General features: G+C 48.3%; 1 protein-coding gene across 20 annotated transcripts in view; it reads left to right on the forward strand.

Moving 5' to 3' along the window:
• CYRIB (CYFIP related Rac1 interactor B) overlaps nt 1-16,697 on the forward strand; it is a 338,947-nt gene that overhangs the window by 206,633 nt on the left and 115,617 nt on the right. For all 20 annotated transcript variants that reach the window (XM_085604926.1, XM_085604927.1, XM_085604936.1 and 17 more), the window contains 2 exons: nt 3,724-3,801; nt 4,249-4,365. In XM_085604926.1, coding sequence (XP_085461052.1) covers nt 3,724-3,801; nt 4,249-4,365 — 195 coding nt within the window. The remainder of the gene's footprint in view (nt 1-3,723; nt 3,802-4,248; nt 4,366-16,697) is intronic.

Below are 16,697 nucleotides of genomic sequence, written 5' to 3' on the forward strand. Positions count from 1 at the left end.
CCCCGGCATTACCTGCGGTTCACGGTGGGTCAGGAGCACTTTCAGTTCACCGTGCTCCCCTTCGGCCTTACCAGTACCCCTCGGGTGTTCACGAAAGTGATGGCGGTGGTCGCAGCTCATCTGCGCAGATCAGGGGTTCCAGTCTTCCCCCTATCTCGACGACTGGTTGTTGAAGGCGGGCTCGCCCCAGGCAGTCGTCTCCCACCTCCAGACTACGGCGGATCTCCTGCATTTGCTGGGGTTTTCCATCAACGTGCCGAAGTCACACCTGTGCCCCTCTCAGAAGCTCCTCTTCATCGGAGCGGTTCTCGATTCGGCGCAGTTCCGGGTCCATCCACCGGAGCAGCGGGTCCGGGATATACAGGCCCTGATTCCCATCTTTCGGCCTCTATCCTGGGTTTCGGTCAGGCTAGTGTTGCGGCTTCTGGGGCTGCTGGCCTCCTGCATCCTACTAGTGCATCACGCCAGGCGGCGCATGCGGGCTCTGCAGTGGGACCTGAAGTTTCAGTGGGCTCAGCATCACGGCAACCTGTCCGACCATGTCTTGATCTCGGAGGGCACTGCACAGCAGTTGCAGTGGTGGCTCATGGACCACGATTGGGTCACGGGCAAGAGCCTCTCCCTACCCCTTCCGGAGCATGTCGTTGTGACGGATGCGTCCCTCCTGGGATGGGGTGGCCATATGGGAGAGGCGGAGATCAGAGGCCTCTGGTCTCCGGCGGAGTCTCGCCTCCACATCAACTTGTTGGAGCTGCGAGCGATCCGACTTGCACTGAAAGCCTTACTTCCCCGGACAGAGGGAAAGAGTCGTGCAGGTGTTCACGGACAACACCACCGCCATGTGGTATTGCAACAAACAGGGCGGGGTGGGGTCGTGGACCCTTTGTCAGGAGGCTCTGCGCCTCTGGACATGGCTGGAACACCAGGGCGTCACCCTGGTGGTTCAACATCTGGCGGGCTCTCTGAACGCCAGAGCAGACGAACTCAGCCGCCGGTGCATGATGGATCACGAATGGCGTCTGAACTCCGAGGTGGCGCAAGGTCTCTTTCAGCAGTGGGGAGAGCCTTGGTTAGATCTATTCGCCACCGACGAGAACGCGCAATGTCAGCAGTTCTGCGCGTTGGAATTTCCAAGGCGGCACTCGCTCGGCGACGCTTTTCGTCGCGAGTGGAGTTGCGGTCTGTTGTACGCCTTTCCGCCTATACCACTTCTGCCCAGAGTGCTGAAGAAGATCAAACGCGACCGGGCCCAAGTCATCTTGGTGGCTCCGGATTGGGCACGAAGGTACTGGTATCCCGAGCTACTCAGTATGTTGACCGATCCTCCGATACGTCTGCCCCTTCGGGAGGATCTTCTGTCGCAGCAGCAGGGGACGGTCCTCCACCCGAACCTGTCCAGCCTCCACCTCCATGCGTGGAGATTGAGCGGCGGCAGTTGATGCCATTTAACTTGCCTCCTGAAGTCTGTGATATCATTCTGGCAGCCAGGCGTCCCTCCACAAAGACTGTATACGCCTGCCGGTGAAACAAATTTGTGGCATGGTGCACAGCAAAGGCTGTGGATCCCCTCTCCGCCCCTCTTTCTGAGGTTCTCCTCTTTCTTCTTTCTTTGGCCCGGCAGGGCTCTGCCCTGGGCACCTTGAAAGGTTATCTTGCTGCTCTCTCTGCCTTCTTACGGCTTCCAGATCAGCCCTCTCTTTTCAAGTCCCCTGTTGTGTCACGCTTTCTTAAAGGCATTACTCACACGTTCCCTCCTGTCCCTTTCGTAATGCCTCAGTGGGACTTGAACCTTGTCTTGACATTCCTGATGTGCGCTCCCTTTGAGCCTCTTCACAATTGTCCTCTTCGTCTTCTAACTCTTAAGGCTGCTTTCCTGGTAGCCATCACCTCGGCTAGACGGGTGAGTGAGCTCCAGGCTCTATCGTCCAAGCCTCCTTTTCTATCTGTTCATCCGGACAAGGTTGTCCTTCGGCCTCGTCCTTCCTTTCTACCGAAGGTGGTGACCCCCTTTCATCTTGGGCAATCTGTCACCTTGCCCACCTTCTTTCCGCCTCCGCACCCTTCCAAAGAGGAAGAGCGGCTCCACCGTCTGGACCCAAAACGTGTGCTCTCCTTTTATTTGAACCGCACTAAACCGTTCCGGGTGGTCGACCAGCTTTTCGTTGGCTACGTGGGTGCAAAGAAGGGAAAAGCTGTACACAAACGGACCATCTCCCGGTGAGTCGTTTTGTATATAAAAATCTGTTATTCCTTGGCAAAAAAGGAACCGCCTGTTGGGCTGCGCGCCCATTCTACTCGGGCCACAGCGGCTACTACTGATTTGGGACGAGGAGTCCCTTTGCAGGACATCTGTCAGGCGGCGACGTGGGCTTCGCTGCACACGTTTGCCAGGCACTATTGCCTAGACAGCCAAGTCCGGAGGGATGGCTTCTTTGGCCGTTCTGTCCTCCAGGACTTTCTGGTGTGATCTTGGTTCGCAGACCCACCACCGGGGTTGGTATTGCTTGGGTATCTATTCTAAGGTGAGGAATCTAACGTGTTTCTTTCAGATGAACAAGTTACTTACCTTCGATAACGATGTATCTGTAAGAAACATTAGTTAGTTAGATTCCTCACCGACCCACCCATCCTCCCCGTTCTGCGAACTGACATCTAGGGTTAAGGCTATCCCTTTCAGGGCCCTAGAATTTTTTGGCACCAGTGTCGGTCTCTTGCATGGCTCTGCGTTCCTGGCGCGGAAGGCTATGTACAAGAACTGACGTCAGCGCGCGAGGGCGGCGTCTAAGTACTCCGACGTCATTCCGGCGCACGACGCCGACGACGGACGCGGAGCCGCAGACTACGCCTAGCGACGCGCAAGGGGTATTGCCGACGAAAAATCTTCCGGATCCAGTCTGATGCCTGGGGATATTCTAAGGTGCAGAATCTAACGTAACTAATGTTTCTTACAGATACATAGTTACCGAAGGTAAGTAACTTGTTCTTACAGGTTGGGGTCATTAGTTGAATACCTTAAAAATTATTAGTTTGCTTTACCTACATATTGAAGGTTAAGCCCACTCCACCTCCTCCAGGAATGTTTATAAATCCTTTAACCCTGGATTTACAAATGCAACAGATAACATTGTAGTGACACAATTTGCTAATGTTGCATTCCATTTAAGAGGGTACAACTTTCCAATTCCTGAAATTGTGAATCTAGAATGCAACTTTAACCATGCATTCTTTGTTTTGTGCACACAAGTTCAAAATGTGTGTCCAAATAGATTGGGCCTATAAAGTTCAGTTGTTTAAATTTTATTTATATATACATGTATTTGAGGTGTGTTTCATGAGTCAGCATTTAATATTTATTTTCCATGTGAACATATTTACCAGCATATTTACCAACCTGTTGTGCATTATTAGTAACAAATCGCTGTCCCATTAAGCAATACTAAGGTGTCATTTATTGCTCTAGAAGCAAACTAAATAAAGTAATGCATTTGTGTAAGATTTAGTAGCATACTTGAACAAAAAATAAATAAAATATGAACTATTCAACAATATATGACCAGTTCCTCAAATCCCACAAAACAGTTTTCTTGTTTCCAGTTAACCTTTGCAAGTTCTAAATTGTATAATGTCTTGAACAAAATAAACTTATTGCACTTCCTCTAATATAACAAGGGCAAAAGCTTTAAAACGTCGAACCCTAAATTATTTAATCTAATTTTGTTTTAGATGACAAATCCGGCCATACAGAATGACTTCAGCTATTACAGAAGGACGTTAAGCCGTATGCGGATTAACAATGTTCCAGTAAGCTAAATTGTTGAAATATTTTTTAGTTTATGCACTTTGTAGATCAGGTTGGTTTCAGCATGCTTTGTACAGAGAATACTTTTAAGAGATTTCTTTTTCTTTTGTAAGGTATGTATACAATGTTTAGTGACACCTACCTTCTTGGATATTGCCCATTTTATATTAACATCAGAAACAGTTGTCAGCAGTTCCCAAATACAGAGTTTGCCCAGCACCATCAATTTCCGCTAATTTACTGACTCTTCCCCCTATATAGATCGTGCCAATGTTGTGTGTCTACTATACTAGGTGCATGTTGGGCTGAATTTAGGTTGTGTGCTGCTGTTCTGTTTTTCTTGTTCCAAATTGTTTACTGGATTGCTAGCCAGAGTGGTAATTTAGAAACCACACTTGGCAAATGCCTTACTTGCTAATTTTTCATATTAATTCAATGTTCATTTACAGGCAGAGGGAGAAAATGAAGTGAATAATGAAATGGCAAATAGAATGTCCTTATTTTATGCAGAAGCAACACCAATGCTGAAAACGTTGAGTGATGCGACAACAAAGTTTGTATCGGAAGTAAGTACACGTACTCACACTAAGAAGGTTACTTTTTATTAACATTAGTAAAATAGTTGCTTTGTCTGTGCAACCACGAAAGTACTGCTGCAGAAGTACCTATTCCATACACTTCAGCATGAAGACTGTTTTCTCAATACGGGCTTGTGCTTGTCGTTCCCTTAACTTACTCAAAGATGGGTATTCTAATGTGACGCCAAACAAAAGTGAGGATACATATTTGCATATGAAAGAATTTAACTTGTATAGTAGCATTTACATTGCTAAAGCCCTGAGCCTCTGGCGTTCTAGTGTTAGATAATGCGAACGGGTTTACAATTCCAATGGTTTAACACTGATGAATATCCTGGGGGAAAAAAAAACCTAGACAGTGGAACCCTATGAAACACAGCACCTGACCCGCTATCCCTATGTAATGTATTTATACTGGAAATACCAAGAGATCTGTATGCACACTTAACGCACCCACTGTCACGGTGCAATCCAAAAACAGGAATGTCACAATTTCAAACAAAAGCAAAGGTGCACCACCAAAAATCAAACCAGGAAAAATCAGTTTGTGTTCAAAGGTGTATTCATTAAAGTTCTTCTTTTATTCACAGAGGATTAAAAGCGATCAGGATGAACTAAACAGTCGACGCGTTTCGTCCATAAACAAGGACTTCTTTAGGGCTGTTGATTTAAAAAATATATACACATCAATATAATAAAAGGACAATAACAGGAACATGAGACATATGACATACATACAATATTACTAACACCATAAATAACATTTAGGACAGAACTGCTATATACATAAATGTACATGCTTTGACAGTTCGCATGTTACCAAAATACAAAAAATAACGTTCGTGACAATACTACTATAGACATAACCAGAACTATGCAAACAAATGTATGCCTAGGAATAGAACATCAATAAAACAAGAAATGAAATGAAAAATGAAAAACAAAAGAAAAAGGGAAGAAAAAATAAAAATCTAATAAAAGACTTTCAGTACAAACGAGTTGCCACAAGATATCTAATAAGTCCTGTATTTAGAACATGCCTATCATTTGAGGAGAGGAAGAGAAGATAGAGAGAGAGAGAAAAGAAAAAAAAAGGAGTTGTAAATGCTTCACACGGAAGGGATGAAAGTAATAAGACCCCGAAAAAATCGTACGCTAGTGAAGCATTCTTGAGCACTACATAATTAACAAAACAGAGAAACTTGACCATGATGCTTTGTAATAGTATATACACTATATCCACCATAACTAAATAACTCATGAAGGTTGACGTCAATGTGTCCATAACATATCAGAGCAGCAGGGGATATTGTTAATCCCGTCCATTTACACTATCTAAAATAGAGAAAGATGTAATTTAGTGACCACCCGAAAATATAACAAGATAGTCTTTGAGAGGGCATTGATAGTATCAAAGCTTAGATACTCGATCGAGCAAGCGGGGTACCTTTCACATAGGTTGAGCAAAACAAATGTAGAGTTAAATTATGTAGAGCTGAGACCTCGGTACAACCAAGATAAGGTGGACCCGATATTAAAGGCAAAGTGCCAGTTACAACCTGAATCAGAGGAGAGATATAATGGGTCAATTAGAGGATTAAGTTTAACGACCTGCTTGAAGCAAAAGACCACGTCCAAAGTAAACACCTGTATCGCGGATCCCAGCTACATACTAAGACTGTCAAAGACATCACTGTAATACTGAGCTTGCCTATTCCCCCATCAAGGTGGTGGTGGGTCGTAAGCCCCCATATAACGAGCAGCATTGGTAAGATTGAACACAAAAATACAAAAACGAGTCCGCCGGCCAAGTAAGCAACCAAGGTGTTGCTCTAATTGAACAAGAATACCCAGATTTAAAAGTGACCAAAACCCCCACGCTTGGTATGTACAGCGAGCTGTGTGGGGCCGCAAACTAAACCAAGGCCCATCCCAATAAGCGGAGCTTAAATCTTAACAAATATCAGTGGCTAACAACAATATTGTATCTGCTTCTCTTACCTCGATAAATCGGCAGTTGCGGCCAGAACGTCTCCTGTCAAGTAGCGTCAGGACGAACTGACAGAGCAGTTCCCTTCCAGTTTAAATAACCCGTGTTAATTCTGGAAGTCAGGACAGCTGTGAACGGTGACGCCCAAATGCCGGGGTCACGTAAGGCACGCAAAGTGTGTCTGGCCGCCATCATGTAATGGTGTACGCCAAGAGACGTACAAGCCACAATAACAACCGTGCTAATGCCTAAAACCTCGTAACTACTCTAGGAGGTGTGTCCCGAGGCCCAGGCGTACATGGTGCCTAAGAACTACATGATATCGTGGCTGTCAGCTCTCCATTTTGTCCACCATGCGTCGGCACTAGCTTTCCAAATTCAGGGGGTGAGACCAATCCACAAATAGTTCTTGAGAAATCTCAGTGAACCAACAGCCCGCCATCATAAAATAATACACGCCATGTAAATACTGAAAAAAATCTGTATGCTACTGTCAGGCTCTCCAATTCCGTATCCTCAGGGCTGTGCAGATGCTCAAAGGGAGCCCATCTGTGAATTGACCCAAGTCTGGAATGTGTTTATCTACACAGACTTTTGGGGCAATTGAGCGGGGGAAGGAAAGGGTAGGGTCTGCGGGGAGGGAGACCTGTGGGGGAAACAAAGAGACACTATGAAGTTCTGATTGTTAACTCTTTCTTCTACCACTAAGCCCTTTGTTCGAGGCATATGACCTGCAGATTATACACTGTGCATAGATCGCCATCTGGTGTTGGGCCCGGATGTTTGCAGTTTATTTTTCCTCTTGGAAAGTCTTTGGGAGTCACGAGGTCGGTGACTCCTCCTCTGGTTAGTATTGCGCATGGGCTTCGGCTCCATCCTCAGATAGTTTTTTTCCGCCATCGGGCTCGGATGTAAAACTTCGCGCTCCGGTCCCGAACTTCCCAGTTCACCGATCGATGCACAAATCCTCGCTCATCGAGCTTCTTCAACGACATAAATCATCTTATTCATCTTCTCTTCGGCACTTCTTCGATTCCGGTGGTCGACGGCGGCCTTCGGGCCTATTCCGGCTCCGGTCTCGGCTGATGGAAAGAACTCCCTTCAAGAAGTGCCCTTGATGTGGGTCCAAGTTTCCCCACACCGATCTCCATGAGGTGTGCAACCTCTGCCTCTCCCCAGAACACGAGGCCCGAGACTGTCCCGCCTGCAAGTCTTTTCGCTCAAAAAAGACCATTCGAGATTGACGGGCTAGACGCAACATGGCGCACTGCTCGACCTCCGCTCCAGTCGACATCTTGGGGGACAACGTCGAAGCTCCGGGACGGCAGGACATCGAACAGGAGGACGACGACCTCGTCGGCGCTTCCGAGGCCGACGACTCAGATGTGGAGGACATCACCCCGGCGCAGCGGGTCGTGAGTACAATTCTCCCTCCCCCGCCCACGCCAATTTCGAAAAAGGCTTTGGTCACGCCTTCGCCTCCGGGCCTAGGCAAGACCAAGGACTCTGCTTCTCACACCCCACCTTCGGGACCGGTAAAGAAGCCTTCTAAGCCTTCCGGCAGCTCGGGCTCGAGCCAGCCGGCCACCGGTGCCGAAAAACACCCTTCGGCACCGAAGAAAAAATCGGCCTCCACCTCCACACCGACCTCGGCACCAAAGTCTTCGTTGCCGAAACCTGCTCCGGTGCCGACCAAACATCACAAGACCCTCGGCACCGACACTCCCGTGCCGAGACCCCTTTCGGCACCGGCCAAAAAATCGGAGGTTCCCAGGAAGCACGGCTTCGAGAAACCTAAGAAGCCTTCGGCCCCGAAACAGTCGGCGCCGACCGATCAACCAGTGTCACAGGAGGTGTTCACACCGGATCCTTTGCAGAAAACCCTCACCAAGAATCCAAAGACCGGACACTTGACATTGTCTTCGAAAAAGAGACACTTGGACAAGCTGGCTCCACCTCCACCTCCACCTCCAAAGAGAAAGGACATTGCTACCTCTCCTTTCAGGGTGCCTTCCCCACCTCCTTTACCTCCTCCACCCTCTCCACCTCATCGTTCCCCCACCTTGTCCCCTGTCCCGGACGATTTGGGGGACCCTTAATTTGATCCAGCAGATGTGCCACAAGATCCCACCCCTACTGGATCCCCAGACCCATGGGATGTTTATAACAATCGGGACTTCCCAGATGTCCCACAGGATGACCTTTATCCATCTAGGCCATCCCCTCCTGAAGATTCCTTGGGTTTTCACCACTTGTTACAAAGGGCGGCACACTACCACGGGGTGGAGTTACATACCGACCCAGTGGAGGAGGACTTCCTCCTAGACACCTTCAATGATACACATAGGTCCACTGCCATTCTACCTATGTTAAAGGGCGTAATTAAACATGCCCCTGAGGTTTTTAAAGACCCAGTCAGGGCCAGGGTCCTAAACCCTCGGATAGAAAAGAAGTACAAAGCCGCCCCTACAGACCCTTCTTACATTAAGGGCCCTGCACCATTGGATTCCCTAGTGGTATCCACAGCCAGGAAGCGCTCAAATTCTCAGGCGTCAGGCGAAGCGCCCCACCTGACAAAGAGTCCAAGCTCCTAGACGCATCAGGGAAGCGCACTGCGTCACAAGCGGCCAATATATGGCGTATTGCCAATACGCAAGCACTGTTGGCACGATACGACAGGGCGCACTATGATGAGCTAGAGACCATCATGCACCATCTGCCTGAAAAGTACAAGACTAGGGCTAATGAACTTATTCAAGAGGGAAAAACAATAACCAATACCTCGATACGATGTGCCCTAGATGCGGCAGATACAGCCTCCAGGGCCATAAACACCAGTGTCGTCCTCCGTCGCCATGCCTGGCTCAGGGTTTCAGGGTTTAAACCAGAGGTTCAAGCCTCTATACTAAATCACCCATTCGACCAAGATCATCTATTTGGTCCTAAAGTAGATGAAGCCCTGGAAAAAATGAAAAAAGATACAGACACGGTGAAATCTATGGGAGCCCTACAAACACAGACTCCCAGGCGGTCCTTTCGCCGTTCTTCTTTTCGGGGCACGGGCAGAGGCTACTCATCGGACAGTGCATCCACGTCCTATAAATCCCCCCCTCAGTCTACCTTCACAAAAGGTTATCAAAGAGGCGGATACAGAGGCAATAATAATAAGGGCAGAGGCAAAACAAATACCGCCCGCTCTGCCACACCTCCTGCCCAATGACTTTCCCCCGCTTCCTCCAGACCATTCCACTCCGGTCGGAGGCAGACTACGACATTTCCTTCACGTCTGGGAGTCAATCACCTCAGACAAATGGGTGACACAAATTATTCAGTCAGGGTATTGCCTAGAATTAACATCTACACCCCCCCAACATTCTACCCAGGCACCGCCCTATGTCGCAAGAACATACTGCGCTACTGACACAAGAGGTGATCTCCCTCCTCCAAAAAGGAGCAATAGAGCAGGTCCCCATAAATCCACGAAATTTAGGGGTCTACTCCCTGTACTTTCTAATTCCAAAGACAGACGAGACCCTAAGACCTATCTTAGATCTCAGACCTCTAAACACTTACATTCATTCGGACCAATTTCACATGGTAACCCTCCAACAGGTTCTTCCACTTCTCTCCCAGAACGACTTTCTCACCACTCTGGACTTGAAAGACGCGTACTTTCACATCCCAGTACACCAATCTCACAGAAAGTACATCAGGTTTGTGGTAGATGGACAACACTACCAGTTCAAGGTGCTCCCGTTCGGGGTAACAACAGCACCAAGGGTGTTCACCAAGTGCCTGGCAGTAGTGGCTGCACATCTCAGAAGACAGCACATTCACGTCTTCCCCTATCTGGACGATTGGCTCATAAAAGCCACGTCCTACCAACAGTGTGTGCACCATACCGCTGCTACAGTCCAACTACTTCACCAGCTAGGCTTCACGGTGAACCATCAAAAATCCCACCTGGTACCATCACACACAAAACAATATCTCGGTGCCACCATAGACACCTCAAAGGCCATAGCCTATCCCAATCCTGCCAGGATTGCAAAAATACAGGCGCTGCGTAAAAAATTCCTATCCCAACACTCTCTCCCAGCAAGAGTGTTTATGCAGCTCCTAGGGATGATGGCCTCTTGCATCTTTATAGTGCCACATGCAAGACTCCAAATGCGCCTACTCCAAGAGTGTTTGGCGCGCCAGTGGAACCAGGCCCAGGGGCAACTGACAGATCTGGTGTTGGTAGACGGTCGCACCCATCGCTCTCTGCAGTGGTGGAACACCACAAACCTTTCCAGAGGTCGACCGTTCCTGGACCCGGTCTCACAAACAGTCCTAACGGCAGATGCATCGCTCTCCGGCTGGGGAGCTCATCTGTTACATCTCACAGCACAGGGCACATGGACGCCGCAACAGAAGTTACTCCACATAAACCATCTGGAGTTACTGGCGATCTTCCTCGCCCTAAAATCCTTCCAGGCGCAGATTTCAGGCAAGGCAGTCCTCATTCGCACAGACAACATGACTGCCATGTACTACATTCAAAAACAGGGGGGCACACACTCTCCATAGCTCTCTCAGTTAGCACAGAGCATATGGAGATGGGCAATTCCACAAAAGATTTTTCTCCTAGCCCAACACGTCCCAGGAGTACAAAACACCGTGGCAGATCTGCTGAGCAGACAAACACAGCAGATCCACGAGTGGGAACTTCACCCACAGGTTCTTCACCCGTTCTTTCAGAAGTGGGGGCATCCACACATAGACCTATTCGCCACCCACGAAAACAAAAAATGCCCAAGCTTCGCCGCCAGATATCCACACCCATTGTCCAAAGGCAATGCGATATGGATGAACTGGTCAAACAAATTTGCATACGTTTTTCCACCTCTCCCACTAATTCCATTAGTGGTCCGGAAGCTACAGCAGCATTCCCTAACTCTAATCCTAGTAGCTCCAACATGGGCCAGACAACCGTGGTACACCACGCTGCTGGAACTCTCAGTAGTACCACACCAAAAGCTACGCCTCTCACCATGCCTCCTAACCCAGAACCATGGAGAGATCAGGCACCCGGACCCAGCTCACCTCAACCTTGCGATCTGGCTCCTGAGGTCCTAGAATTTGGATACATTAACCTTCCCCCTGATTGCATGAACATTATCAGGGAAGCTAGACGCCCTACTACTAGGGCGTGCTATGCAGCAAAGTGGAAAAGATTTGTTATTTACTGCCACAACAACACAATCAATCCCTTAAATGTATCCATACAACACATTATATGTTATTTACTCCATTTACAAAGGTGTAACCTAGCATATACCTCCATTCGGTTACACCTTGCTGCAATTGCTGCCTATTTACAAAACAGGCAGCACCTCTCACTTTTCAAAGTGCCTGCTATCAAAGCCTTTATGGAAGGCCTCAAAAGAGTTTTTCCACCCAGAGTGCCACCCTCACCTGTTTGGAACTTGAATATAGTCCTCACACGGTTAATGGGACCCCCTTTCGAACCATTACATAAGTGCGAGCTGCAATTCCTCACTTGGAAGACAGCTTTTCTAGTGGCCATCACTTCCCTCAGAAGGGTTAGTGAAATACAAGCAGTCACTATACAGGAACCTTTTCTTCAGATGCATCACAACAAGGTTGTACTCCGCACCAATCCCAAATTTCTACCCAAAGTCATTTCTCCATTCCATCTAAACCAGTCGGTAGAATTACCAGTCTTTTTCTCGCAACCCCAAACAGTTGCAGAAAGAGCCTTACACACACTGGATGTCAAAAGGGCTTTACTTTACTACATCCAGAGAACACAACCTTTCAGGAAATCCAAACCGATATTTGTTTCCTTCTCCCCACCACACAAAGGCAACCCTATTTCCAAATCAGGGATAGCTAGGTGGATTGTAAAATGCATACAGATTTGCTACCACAAAGCAAAACGAACGCTATTGGTTCCCCCTAAAGCCCACTCTACAAGGAAGATAGGGGCTTCTATGGCTTCCTACTCCTACTCCTCCTACTACTCCTCCTACTCCTCCTACTACTCCTACTATTACTCCTCCTCCTCCTACTCCTCCTCCTCCTACTCCTCCTCCTACTCCTCCTCCTCCTACTCCTCCTCCTCCTCCTCCTACTCCTCCTACTACTCCTCCTCCTCCTCCTCCTACTACTACTCCTCCTTCTACTTCTCCTCTTCCTACTACTACTACTACTCCTCCTACTACTACTACTCCTCCTCTTCCTCCTCCTCCTCCTCCTCCTCCTCCTCTTCCTCCTACTACTCCTACTATTACTACTCCTCCTCCTCCTCCTCCTCCTCCTCCTCCTCCTCCTATTACTCCTCCTCCTCCTACTACTATTACTCCTCCTCCTCCTCCTACTACTACTATTACTCCTCCTCCTCCTCCTCCTCCTCCTACTACTACTATTACTCCTCCTCCTCCTCCTCCTCCTCCTCCTCCTCCTACTATTACTCCTCCTCCTCCTCCTCCTCCTCCTCCTACTATTACTCCTCCTCCTCCTCCTCCTCCTACTATTACTCCTCCTCCTCCTCCTCCTCCTCCTACTATTACTCCTCCTCCTCCTCCTCCTCCTCCTCCTACTATTCCTCCTCCTCCTCCTCCTACTATTCCTCCTCCTATTACTCCTCCTCCTCCTCCTACTATTACTCCTCCTCCTCCTCCTACTATTACTCCTCCTCCTCCTCCTACTATTACTCCTCCTCCTCCTACTTTTACTCCTCCTTGTCCTCCTCCTATTACTCCTCCTCCTCCTCCTCCTCCTCCTCCTATTACTCCTCCTCCTCCTCCTCCTATTATTACTCCTCCTCCTCCTCCTCCTATTGCTCCTCCTCCTCCTCCTACTATTACTCCTCCTCCTACTACTATTACTCCTCCTCCTCCTACTATTACTCCTCCTCCTCCTACTATTACTCCTCCTCCTCCTCCTACTACTACTATTACTACTCCTCCTCCTCCTCCTCCTCCTCCTCCTACTATTACTCCTCCTCCTACTATTACTCCTCCTCCTACTATTACTCCTCCTCCTCCTACTCCTCTTCCTCCTACTACTACTTGGGTGTCGGTCCTCTGCTGTGTTCTGGGAGGTGGGTGTGCCTTCAGGGTTCTTCGGCAGCTGGTTCAGCACCCGCCCCCCCCCCACTGTCTGTGGTTTTACCCGTAGGCTTTTCGGTTTGTCCTCTGCTGCAGAATGTTTTCCAAAGAGGTGTACCCGTGTGTTCTTGGGATGTAGCATACCCTATGTGGGGTACTTGTAGTTATTACATAGCTCTATCATGTGCTGGGGCAGTGTGGTCACCCTTTTCGGGTTCCTTGCTCTCCTTGGCGTTACGGTATATCGCGGGTGCGGTCTCTTTGCAATGGTCTTCGCGCAGCTTGCGTTGCGTCCAGGTCTGTCCTTCTCCAGGTTCACTACGTCCTCCGTCTCTTCTCCTTTTCTTCTGCCTAGTCCCATTTCTTCCGTGGGTCAGTGTGTTTCGGAACCGGCCCCTCCCTTGGGGTGTGTCCTGGCTCTCCCTGACCTCTGTCTTCGGCTTGCGCCTGGCTTGGTCTGGTGCGCTGCTTCGTGGTGTTGCCTGCTGCTGGCTGCGCATGCCTGCGCCTGCCTGCTTGTTCTGGTCCAGCATCGTGGCCCTTAAAGTGTTCCCTTGTGCCCCTGCCTCTGGTTCCGCTGGGGCTTTGTGCTTTCTTCTTACGCCTGCGCTGTTGGCGATGGGACCGTTCCTGCCTTGCCCGCTGTTTGCGGCCGAGGGGTGTTCGGCTGTTTCCCATCACTGTGTGTGTTTCTTACGGAGGGCCCTTCCTCCGGTTCTGCCTCTTTTCCCTGGGGCTTGAGGTGCTTCTTTTGTTCCGTGAGGTGCTAATGGCGCTGTCTGCACCTGCGGGGTGTTGGGCGGTTCTCCCTTAATTGGGCGTGGGGTCTCCTGGCCTTCCATTCTTGTTTCTGTGACCTGTCCCCTACTGGGGCACTGTGTCTCTCCTTCTGGGGAGGCTCCCTCGCAGGCCCTTCTCCCTTCTGGGTATGGCTAGGGTATCTATTCTACGTTAAGGAATCTGCGGCTAGTAGTCTCTATCAGATGTACAAGTTACTTACCTCCGGTAATGATGTATCTGGCAGAGACTATTCTAGCCACTGATTCCTTCACGACCCACTCTTCCTCCCCGTTCTGCGAGGACCCTCTGCTTGGGTTCTGCACTCGCCTCCCCCTGGTTGGCTTGTCTTCTGTGGGTGTCCTCTTCGCTTCTGTCCGGTCAAGCTGTCCGGTTCTGCTTTCTGGTTCCATCCCCCCCCCTTCTTTCTTTTAATACAGGGATGGTTGGTTGCTGCGTGCCTTTGCTTCCCTCCAGCTGGTTTCTCTCCAGTGTAGGGGTCTTCTGTGTTGGGGATTCTTTACCTGTCCTTTGGCCTCCTGCTCTTTCCCTGCTATAGCTTCGCTGCTTTGGCCTTCTGGTACTTTAGTGCCGACTGGTGCTGTCGCCTTGGCTTGCACAGTTGTTCCTCACAGTGGTGCTCTGTTCTTTCCCTGCTATGGCTTTGGTGCTCTTGCTTTCTGGTACCTTGGTGCCAACTGGTGCTGTTCCTCACCCCTTGTTTCTTCTGTTTTGTGTCTCTGTTTTTTCGCACACTGTTCCCATGCTCTCCTCAGTTTTGTTGTGATGGCTCCACGTTGTGGCGCGGAAAAGTTTTCCGAAGCAAACAGACGTCAGCTCGCCGGGGTGGGGCTTATGTGACCTGGCTGACGTCACGCCCGCGGAAGACTGCGGGGCGGAGTCGCGTGGTGCCGCCCCCCGGCGCGCGGAGATGCTGGGACAAGAACGTTTTCCGGGTCCAGTTTCACGCCTGGGGATAATTCTACGTTAAGGAATCTGCGGCTAGAATAGTCTCTACCAGATACATCGTTACCGGAGGTAAGTAACATGTACATCTGTTCTAAACACACAGATTACTCACCTTTAGAAGTATAAATCAGTAACCCTTATTTTGCTGGTGGATACTCTCGCTAACCATCTAAAAACGTTCTTCCCTGCCCCAAGTATTTATGATCATGGACACTTCAATATCTGGGTGGACAACTTGACCTTTTGTACTCTGTGGTCGCCGAATGAAACCAGGTTGCAGATAAATGTATTTGAGTCGATTTCAATTCTCTCTGAATTTTGCTCCTGCATGTCAAACGCAAGCAAGTGCAGAATTTTAACGACTACACTTGTGCATTGTATTATCTAAACAAACCAGAATAAGTGGGCTTTCTATCTCTTTGTCAAGGAGCTCTAGTCCTTTGGAGCTTGGCGATAGACAAATTGAGCTATTGGGGTGTGATATAACAGTTAAGGAGAATCATAAGTTGATATCTTGGTTGGCCTTCTTTTTGAAAATCATGAATGGGAACTTCATAATCAAAATACTTTTCCAGTGTTCGCTTGTTGGGGGTGTCCAGTGTGGCTTTGTTTTTAACTCTGTCCAGTAAGAAGTGTCATCTGTTTTGCTAAAAGATTATTTCATCCCGGTCCCTAGTGAACAGTACCATGGCTCAGTGGACCTCCTACCTACATTATGTTTTCTACCATTACGGTTGAATGAACAGAGTCAAAATACAATGTTATATGTTGCTGATTGCTCCGGATACCCATTGATTTAATCCATGCTGGGGATATCTCCCATCGTAGTACAATCAGTTGTTTCCTCCAGACATCTTGAAAGGTTAACATAAATTAACCTCAATTTGGATACAGACTTGGTAAATATATTGCTTGCTACCTAGCAAGCCTTCCCTAGGAAGGTTTACCTGTACTACATGGCCAGTTTTGGTATCTTGGTGTAAAGTGAACTCTTTAGATCCTTCTGAAGGTGATGTTGATATTTTTCTCTGAATTGGCTTTCACTTGGCAAAAAGTGTACCTAACAGCTATTTTGGCTTGTTGGTTTGTTCTAGATCAAAAGTCACTTTTTAAAATGCTGTTTGCACGACTTCTTAAGTAAATGTTTCCTCCTTTTCTTGCTTTTCAGGGGAGTCTTCATCTTGTGCTAACTTTTCTCACAAGGGAGCAATTTGAACATTTTACATTTTTGTAAATTAAAATTCCTTAAGGCCGCTTTTACATGTTGGTGCAGATCGGGCTTTATCAGCTTATACTGAGTTTGCTATTTTGTTTTCTCAGAATATACTTTAAGGGTTCATTCAGCCTTCTTTTTTCCCCAAAATACTTTCTGAATTTAATTCATCTCAATTGCTTTCTTCATCTTTTTTCCATTCCTTTTCATATCCTATTAAGGATGAAGAATGATTACATAGTTTTGATCCATG

Source organism: Triturus cristatus, chromosome 5_1, assembly GCF_964204655.1.
Source record: "Triturus cristatus chromosome 5_1, aTriCri1.1, whole genome shotgun sequence".
NCBI lineage: Eukaryota > Metazoa > Chordata > Amphibia > Caudata > Salamandridae > Triturus > Triturus cristatus.